The sequence below is a fragment of the Octopus sinensis genome, linkage group LG18 (assembly GCF_006345805.1).
Source record: "Octopus sinensis linkage group LG18, ASM634580v1, whole genome shotgun sequence".
Lineage (NCBI taxonomy): Eukaryota > Metazoa > Mollusca > Cephalopoda > Octopoda > Octopodidae > Octopus > Octopus sinensis.
Genome location: NC_043014.1, coordinates 921,729 through 932,500, shown reverse-complemented (window position 1 = coordinate 932,500; position 10,772 = coordinate 921,729). Strand labels below are relative to the sequence as shown.

General features: G+C 40.4%; 1 protein-coding gene across 1 annotated transcript in view; it reads right to left on the bottom strand.

Annotated features, from left to right (window-relative positions):
• LOC115221535 (aspartate aminotransferase, mitochondrial) overlaps positions 1-10,316 on the bottom strand; it is a 25,905-nt gene extending 15,589 nt beyond the window's left edge. The window contains exon 1 of the mRNA XM_029791736.2: positions 10,155-10,316. Coding sequence (XP_029647596.1) covers positions 10,155-10,237 — 83 coding nt within the window. The 5' untranslated portion in view covers positions 10,238-10,316. The remainder of the gene's footprint in view (positions 1-10,154) is intronic.
• Positions 10,317-10,772: the final 456 nt, after the last annotated feature.

Here is a 10,772-nt window from a genome sequence, read left to right as displayed (position 1 = left end):
AACAACACCACCACCCCAGTGTAGATGTAATTGTTGTTATAGTTGTTGATTAAAGGTGATAGAAAGGAAAAGATACTGCAAAAGTCCTTATCTATTTCTATAAAAAAACAAACGACTGAGGTTAGTAAATCTTTAACCATAAGTCAGCTCAATCAAGACTGAGTTAAGACTAAACCACATTATTCAAGATTTATTCCAGTTGTTAAAGATATGTAAACGAGTGAAGACAGGTGTGAGACACACCCACATTACATGACCTTGCTTCTACATCCCTCCTCCCACCCACATCTTTTCACTTCCCCAAAACTCTGGGTGTGACCCCTGGGTACATCTGTGACCAATGCAGTAGCAAGTGGGGATAGAATGACTGCTGACTACTAAAGTGTGATGTAGTGAGGGGTTAAGGAGCAGAAGACTGCCCCAGGAACATGGTGACCCTTAACCTGTACAAGAGGAGAAGAGGGAGTGAAACACCAAGAGAGGGAGGCACTGAGGCTGTAGGGTGCCCTGAGATGGTAGTGGTCAGCCAGATAGAGGAGCAGGGTACTTCAGTGGTCAGTGTGGTTTACTGGAGACCATCGTTGGTGCTGGGAGTGAGAGATGTTGATATTGTACCCTAACCCTAACCCCACCTCCAACACACACACACTGAACCAATGGGATGGGGGTTGATAAAGGAGTTAGTCTGATAGCTAGAAATAGGAGACAGATTTTAGTGAAACCTTTAATAAAGGAAAGGACACATTCAGTTATGTAGCTATGGATACCTTTCCTGAAAATTAGATGTGGTAGTCATGGTTGGAACATATTGACCCTAGATGTGTCTGATTTGAGCTGGCCTAGAATATACAAATAATGTTATTAGCCTCAAACCACAGAAAAACAGCAATGGTATGGAGCAAGGGGTTATAACAGAGACTCCTTAGCTCACCTCCAGCATGGCCACTGCTAAACCTCCAAAGATCTCTCAACCTCAAACATGCCCACCACTAAGATTTCCAATAACCTGTATTGGATACAGTCATTTACCCATCACCAGGGGTGACCTGAGGGTGACACAACCACCAACACCAGAGCCACAACAACATCAGAATCTGAGTTCAAATCCTACCAAGGCCAACTTTGCCTCTTATCCGTTCAGGGCCAATAAATAAATTACCAGCGCAGGACAGTGAATTGGTGGAATTGTTAGTAGTGACCAGTGTCCATCTCCCACTTCTGTGTTAAGGTCTGTTTAATCAGGACTAACTAAGGTCACCCAACGATAACACAGAACCCACCTCCAACTGACCATTAGAAAGGGTCAGAGCATTTTGTGTACAACAACTATTTAAATAAGTCTAAATATTTATAAACCTATCAAACACTCACTAAATATAAAAATCAGAGACAATGAATCATTTCTTAACGAGACAGATTTAGTTCAACAGTGTAGTTATTAGATTTCATACAAGCTATCTCTTGATAAACAACTGGGCTTCACTCAAATTAAATCTAATCAGGACACCCGTAATCAGTCCTAATTTAAATACCTATCAGCGTGTGTGCGTGTGTTAGACACAAATATTATTGTTTTGTGCAATTCAGCTGATTCTAACAAACCTTCACCTAGTTTCTAACGTTACCTTAACACCTTTATATCAGGACAACAACAACTATATATATATATATATATATATACATACACACACACACATTTTTATAAAGATATATATATGTGTGTGTATACTTGTATGCATGTGTGAGTACATATTATCACAACCATTTTAATGCCTGGCTTCTCTGCTTGCTGGGGTCAAATGAAATTCTCTGAAGCTGATTTTCTACAGCTGGGGCCTTTCCTGCCACTAAGCCTCACCTATTTCCAAGCAAGGAAGGTAACACAATTTAGGAGGGAGTTCCAGAGATCCACTTCTGCAACTTACCATCACTTGCATCCAAGACAAGTTTGAAGCAGATGGAATGGTTCAGAATGAGCAGAAGGAACATTCCATTGAACCATGGACATTGACAAACAGACAGACTAGGAACATATTATTGCTGGAATCCAAGACAATCTGTGATAGGCAAGTCATGAGAGAGGAATATCAAAATCAAGTGTCCATCGAATTTTGAAGTAATGTCCAACCCATACCAGCATGGAAAAACGGACGTTAAACGATGATGATGATGATGTCATCATCATCGTTTAACGTCTGCTTTCCATGCTAGCATGGGTTGGACGGTTCAACTGGGGTCTGGGAAGCCCAAAGGCTGCACCAGGCCCAATCTTATCTGGCAGTGTTTCTACGGCTGGATGCCCTTCCTAACGCCAACCACTCCGTGAGTGTAGTGGGTGCTTTTTACGTGCCACCAACACAGGTGCCAGATGAGGCTGGCGAACGGCCACGCTTGGATGGTCATTGGAAAAAATTGTGATCCAGGATTAGTCTCTGTTCTCAATGAAGATGACCCAGACCAAAGAGCAGAGTTCTGAGTGGTTCTTGGCAAGATGTGTAGAAGACAACACTTTCACCACAAAGATTGTTTGGAGTGAAGGTCTGAGAATAACTTCCTTTGGTCAAAGGTTTTACCTCAAGAGTACCCAGGTAGATGGTCAAAGCCTTCATGTCTCCAGATACACAAGACTTCCACCTAACTGAGGACCAAACCAACATGTGGTGGTTTATTGAATGAGATTACAGAGTGTTGAGGACGGCCTGGACAGGTTGTACTCTGTCTGTCTGTTTGTCAATCAATCTATCAATTTACATCGCTTGTTAACAACTAGAATTATCCACCGAGGGCAGCCCCAATCATGACCCCCACTAAACAGCTTTAGGATTTCTGGATGGCTGCTCCACCAATTGCATTGCCCTGCTGGTAGAGGGGCTACGAGTACCCGGCACAGACAGCAGCAGCAGTAAATTATTCATGAGTGATAAGACTCATAAGATTGGAGATTAATATCATCTTCATGGCATTTAGGCGACCAGGATCACAAATCTGCCCCATTGAACACTGACAACAAAAATGTGAAATGTTCGAGATTTAGTGAAGAGAATGATGATGTAAAAGATAGAAAGTGGACAAGACAAACTGACCAGAGAATAAACCACTCAAAGAACATTTATGTAATCCCTTAACACAGCAACACAGCACCCCTACATCACCACCTACCATCATCATTTAGTGGTGCTAGTCAAGGCTGACCCCAAAATATCTCCCCAAAGCTCTCAACTCAACATGATCACACCAGGGTGACACACTTCATATGATGAACTTCAGTTGTGACATTCTGAGAGAAGAACTTGTGACAGTTCCAAGTCATCCAAAATCTTCAAAAGGCAAAGGATGATACCAACTGATATTTTATTCCAAAGTTGTGCCGAGTTAAATCATATTTGACACTGTCTTACTGTTTGTGGGTTGAGTGATTGAAAATGCTAATGGATATTGATCTCCACAGCTGGGTCACAGAAGCCCATGACAGGAACCGTGGCGGAAAGACTTCAGATGATAAAGAAAAACAGTTACTATTGAGATCTACACACAGTTTCTCTCTCTAAAAATATATGTGTGTGTGTGTAGACACACACATACATCATCATTTAACGTCCGTTTTCCATGCTAGCATGGGTTGGACGGTTCAACTGGGGTCTGGGAAGCCAGGAGGCTGCACCAGGCCCAGTTTGATCTGGCAGTGTTTCTACAGCTGGATGCCCTTCCTAACGCCAACCACTCCGTGAGTGTAGTGGGTGCTTTTTACGTGCCACCGGCACAGGTGCCAGGGGAGGCTGGCAACGACCACGATTGGATGGTGCTTTTTACATGCCACCGGCACGGTCATGCCACCATGCATATATATATGTATATATATATAATAAAGGTGGCTGGAGGCAATTTAAAACCAAAAAGGAAATACCATATTTTAACACGTATAAGGAACCCGTTTTTGTCAAAAATTAGGTTAAAAAAATACGGGAGTTTCTTATAATCCCTTACGAAGTCTTTTTTCCAAATGTTAACCCCCCCCCCCCCAAATTAGGGGGTTCCTTATACACGTTAAAATACGGTAATTCATCGTCCCTTAAAGTGACCAAAGGTGCAAAGAGCACCAGCATTGCTAGAAGTAGGAGTCAAAGACCCCTTAGCCACAAGAAGTCGTATGTTATATTTGAACTGACAGGAGAGACACCAACTCCCCACCATAAGCGAGATGCAAGAAATCAGTATATACATACAGGGGAGAGAGGCACTAGACATACGAGTCAACGTATTAAGTCTATGAACCTACTAGAAACAGCAGCCAATCCTTCTTTACATTGCACCAATTTTCTTTAAGCCCTAATAAGGCCAACAAATGACCTCAGTTCTATGTGCTTGACATGGAACTAACTCACAACTTGTCTTCAAAAAAGGGGAGAGGTCATAAGACATAACGTAGTCCACGATTTACTCTGTGTGGAAAGAACAAAAACAAGGATGGTCTGATCTTGTGCTCAACAACGATAATAAACCTATTTGTTTCCTGTTAACAACAAATAACGAAGACATCTGTAAAAGAACCCCAAAACGAAAGAGGAAGAAGATTGGTATTTAGCCCCGGGTCAACACTGAGCCAGCAGACTTATTATGATCAAAGATATTCCAACCATGGTCGTTCCATCGTATCTTCAAGCATAATGTAACCACATTATCTAACAATAATGTCCTTCTCTTTTTAAGACGATATGGTACGATTACGGTGAGAACTGGCTGTTATTTTTAGCAAATTGAGTAACCATGTAGAGACTCCCTGTCATCACAAAATGAAGAGGAGAGTAAACAAGGAGAAATATTTTCGTCAGCGGAATTTGGAAATAATAACAGTCCCTCGAAGTCCCATACCTCACAAGAAAGGTATTCGGAAGTATGGGGAGAATTTACAAAAAAAACGAAGACAGGTGGTGTAGACAACAAACAGATGTATTAGTTTAGCGCTCGGGAAGTGAAAAAGGTCTTTAATGTTTCAAGCCTACGCTCTTCCACAGAAAGGAACAAGGAGAGAAAATAAAGAATGTCTAATGGCTAACGATCTAAACATGTCAAAGAAATAAATTACAAGTTATCTCTCTCTCTCTCTCTCAGGATCGTAATATCTGTTGTCTGCAACAGAAGAATGTTAAAAATAATCATAATAAAGGAAAAAGACCTTTCCTTTCCATGAGGTATGGGATTTCGAAGGAGAGACAGCTATTCCGAGATTCCGCCGAAATGTGCAAGCATTTTCAACAAAACGCTTATCAGTGAGATTCGGTTTCGATTCCCGGCTGCCGTCAGTTCACATACACGGCAATATGTCCGTCAAACAATAATCAATACTCGTAATTACAATATTATTTTAAGCTAAAATCCTTCCACATTATTCCACTTTGTCACTGTCTGTCAATTCAGATTTAGATTAATTAAAACACGAAATCTATAATTGATTTCATTTATAACCACCCTTACATCATACATTCCGGATTGTGACAGATCAATAATCTAAATATTTAAAATCAATATTTTAATTATTTCGCAACCGTAATTTTTATGTAAAACGAAAAATTTATTAATCGTTCCTTACATTATGAGGTTAATTAGCTTAATAGATTTATCAAGAGTGTAATGAAAAGTGTGTAACTTCATCTGCGAGAAATAAGTCTCAGAGATACTCACTATATCTCTGACAGGCTGGTCACGGTTGGAACATGTTTCGAACAGAATTGACCCGACACTAAACAACGTAGCCATTACCATCACGTTTTCACATGGGACACAGTGTGTGTCTAGGGGGACATTATCGAATTTGTCCTTCCTTTACAAGACGGTAGATTTCCGCTGATACCCGTCATAAAACGGCCTATGCACCCGTTTTACTGTATCAGTGAAAGAACCTGTTATACAAGACTTACGAGATAGTATCAAAAAGTTCCTGAATTAGTTATGTTTAATAGAAAATAACTCATTTACCCACGTTTAAACATCATCCCCTCCGAAATAGTCACCCTGCGCAGAACTACACCAGCCCCAAAGTTCCCGCCAATTTAGGGATCCGGCCTGGAAGTCGTTTTCCGTAAGCGAGTCGAGGACCTTCTGAGATTCACTCTGGATCTCGACAAAGGTGTTAAAACGGCGACCTTTGGGCAGCATTTTTATCTTGGGGAAGAGATGAAAGTCTGCAGGTGCTAAATCTGGGGAATAGGGTGGGTGCGAAAGCGATGCCATATTCTTTCGGGCGAGAAACTGACGAATGGAAGAGCTCGGTGAAGAACCCTATTTTTCGCGCTCCACAGATCCGGTTGCTTCAAAATGTTACAGTAGAACTCTCGACTGATGGTCTGGCCCCGGGGGACAAGTTCTGGATGCACAATACCACATTTCCGTGGGTGACACTCCAGGCAGATCTTCCAGATCGCTCATCGTCTTCCAGGAACATTCTTCCGCTTTTGAAGCACCCGTGACCCTCGAGTCATTGCGCATGACTCATTGTCTCGTAGCTGTAAGCTTGCTGAAGCATGCTCAATGTCCCTGTAACAGACTTCCCAAGTTTAACACAAAATTCCATGCTGGCTCTTTGTTCCTGTCCATGACAAAATCACAGACTACAGCAGACACATAATCACAAAAACAGAAATTTCACAACTTGTGAAGTAAACACAGCGACATCACTCAGCACACTGCCTCGTGAAGGTCACGGCTAGCTCTCACTTGCAACGCAAAGTGCTGCCATCTGTTGGCACGCTACAGAACTAGTCTGGAAACTTTGATTATTAATTTTTAAAGCTGGTTGTTCCTCAATTTCCGTAGAGAACTTTTATTTACTTTTGTTTTCATGTCCCTGTTTGCTATGAAGTCGGTGAGGTCGGTGGAAAGTGACACACACATTGACTTTTAATGTTCGTGAGTTGAATAGTGAAACACCCACTCGTTCAATGTATTCATGCAAAGATAATGGATGTGCGTTCGAGTATGTTCAGCTCCATGTATTTGTTGCATTCACATACTCACACTTGCACAATTTATGTATTTATGCCATGTACGTGTGTATGAAAGATAATGAGGAGAAAGGTGCTCGTGTGTTTCACTTCTCATCGACTTCAGCAGGACATGAAAACAAAAGTGAATAAATAAAAGTTCTTTACGAAATTTGTCGAACAACCAGCTGTAAAAATTGATAATCTTTGGGCCATAGGCGATAGGATATCCCCATATGAGGATATCAATTTACAGCTTATTTTAAATTCTTTTCTGGCATAGGCAGGAAATAATTATAATAATCACGATTATTATTAAGAGATAAGATCTGAATAAACGTTCCCAGGGACAACGAAGGTGTAAACGGGAATCGAAACTAGACTGTAGGTCATACAATATGTTAGAAAAAGCAACTTTCCTTCGGCTGTCTTTAAAAAAGAACACACTGATTAATATACATATGGTATATAAACAAACGGGATGGTCACAGTTTTTATCACAGGTCTGCTCAATTTAGGCTGACCTGGGGCTAAACATCATGCAATTAATACAGTTCCTTCCATGCCTACTTCAGACGAAAAGATTGAGGATCGAAGTTCACGTTGATCGGTCGCTTTACCTGGTTCCTATAAAGGTTAAGATGACCCCAGGAAATAATGAAATATTTGGTGGTTAACGAAGGGAAATCGTTGTAAACCGTTCAGAAAGGAAAACGGATGAGAATAGAAAGTGGTTGTGTGTGTGTGTGTGTGTGTATTTATAAATACATATGTATATATATATATATAATATATTCATATGCTCGTGTGTGCACGTAGACCCGAAAAACGTGAACACTTTCGTCCAGTTTGCTCGAAAACGATTAATAAATTTATACCAATTTCATTTTTAACATTCGGGTTCAAATTATCATATTTGACTATCCCTGTATGCGAGTGTGTATGTGTCTATAAACGTATGTTTGGAAATATATAATCTACACTCAGCTATTTTTAAAAATCCTCCCTCTTCTTCTATTTCCTAATTAATGTGGGCGGTAGGAAGGGCAAGAGAGACTGAGTTAAAACTGAAGAATAATAAAAAAGAAGAAAAAACTTCAGGCAAAACGTTGCAGAGTTGCACGTTTACAAGGACATTAGCCAAAGACCTTGAGCAGTCGGGTGGTTCTGTTTGTGAGAAATAAAGGTTACACAGAAATATTGTACCTCGGAAAAAATACTCAGAAAGACCAGGTATATCACGTAAGAAAGGCCCAAACCCCTCGTCTTCCTCATATCTTTACTATTTTGCCCTCTTCTAGGAAATATATTTGAGGCTTGTCAAAACTAACGGCTGTGGTGCAATAACCTTAACCTTTCTTTGATTTCAGTACTGAGGTAACTGAAACGGAACTTTTACGATGAGAGGGGAGTGACATATGAAGGGGTTCGCAGACGAAAAGGGTCAGAAATAAAAATGTCAATGTCAAAGTAAAACGGGAAACGGGTGGAAATGTAATGGGACGATTCTTATAAGACAGGTCGGGGCACGTTAGAGTGGAGGGGTTCGATTAGACCGAATATTTAACAGGGAATTTGGGACGGTTATACTAATGAAAAGACTAATTAATTTTAATTGGATATAAGGCAACTTTTGATATCAATTAAATTAGATTTAAATAAAAAGTAAGTTTTGAGAGCAGGTGTTAAAATCGACACGAGTATTTAACTGGTACTTAACTCAACTCTCGACCTGCTAGAAAGAAAAAAAGCAGTCAAATCCTCTGAATATACTTTGGAAAATGCAATTCTAAATATACGAAAATACGAGATGGTCACAGATGGAATGTCTTTCATCGTAGTTGTCTGCTTACTAAACAACAATAGGTACAATAAAATATATAAACGAAAACAATAATAATAATCCTTTCTACTGGAAGCAGAAGGCCTCGAATTTGGGGGAAGGGATTAAGTCGATTACATCGACCCCAGTGCGTAACTGGTACTTGTTTAATCGACTCCGAAAGGATGAAAGGCAAAGTCGACCTCGGCGGAATTTGAACTCGGGACATGAAGACAGACGAAATGCCGTGAAGTAGTTTGTCCGGTCTGCTAACGATTCGAATAATAATAATTTTTATGTCGACATGAAGGGTGAAGGACGGGTGTTGGTGGTCGGGGTTTAGCTTTTGATAGCGTAGACGTTCGATGAAAGGCGTTCCAACTATGACAATCACATCTTTCTTCTATTTTCTCGGCCAGAGTAGGTTACATTTTCCAGTATTTCCTTCCATTCAAATATAGAAAGGGCGTAATCTGAGGGACTTTCACAGCTATTTCTAACAGGTTAAACAAACAGGTAGAGGCGCCTCCATTTGCTCCAACATTTTACAGGTTAACGAAAGGTATTATGCGTTGCACCCAGGCCCGCCCTAATCCACAGGCAGTCCAACCATGACTAAACAGTCTTTTTAAAAGCCAAGTACGACTATATTATATCAGGTACTTTGCTCTTCTTTAAAACGGTTATTTGAAGATCTGGCTGTTATCTTTAGCAGGCCTGAAAGCCTTCATAAAATTTTCCATTTCATCCGAGATACATCATATGTCGTCTATTTTTAACAAGACATCCAAGATTTCACCAGTTTTGCTGCTTCTGAAGAAAACTTTGATCCGGACTGAAGAAACACCAGACTTCTGCGAAGTTAGTGATTCGGTTTCGATCCTCGTCCAAAGCCACACTCTAAATCCACCCCACTTGATAGAAAAACATTAACTCCACACAATCAACTCAGAATTTCTACAAAATTTACTCTTTTTTTTTTGTATAAACAATATTTCTGTTATATATTATATATATATATACACACACATTGAATGTGTGTGTGTGTGTGTATAAATTGTGTCCATTATTATTCCATTTAACCCCGAGTCAACCTTGATCGAGCAAACCTATGATCATAGACATTCCAGATATGACCATCCTGTCTATTTTTTTGCATCAGGGGCTAATCTGTCTAACGTGCCTTCCTCTTTTTAAGATGACACGTGTTATTTTAGGGAGACATTGGCTGCTATTTCTTGCAGACCGGGTGATCAACGTAGGAGCCAGGGGTTGTTAGAAAAGTAAATATTGGCTGTCTTTCATGAAGTAAAGCTAGAATATAGCAAAGGATATATTGAAAACGATGAACTTACGAAAGTCTGTGGATGGCCCCGGCGTGGGGCGAGGCCCCGGGGAGAAGCCTGGGCAGAGAGCGAACTGATGTGAACAATGCCATGGTTGGGTTTCAACTGACGCTCGATGAAGGTCGGCTGCCTATAGAACAAGGAGTGGAACTTTCACTTGGCAATAACCTCACGACGAAACGAAACACAACTAGGTAAAACGTCGTTTAGTTTGGCTCTTACTTAATTTTCTCTTTTAATTCTGTGTGTTTGAGTCTTTACGTACATTCGTGAATTCTTCAGAGATCCACACAAATGTACAAGATAAATAAAATATGATTTGGAGGCGTTCATGCCTTTCCCAGTTGTATTAGGGACTGAGAAGGTGTTGCTGGTTTAGTAAACCAACGAACCGAAATATTAGATGTTGGTAGAGTCGTTAGATAATCGGATAAAATATATCGTGGTATTTATTCTGGCTCGCTGCACACTGAGTTCATATCCTGCCGAGATCAGTATTACCGTTCATCGTTTCAGGGTCGATAAATAAAGTACCAGTTTATTTATTGATTCTTCTCTTACATTTTCCTTCTTTCTCTTTCTCTCTGGTCAGACCCAAACATGGATGAGTTCTCTCACGTTTAAGGC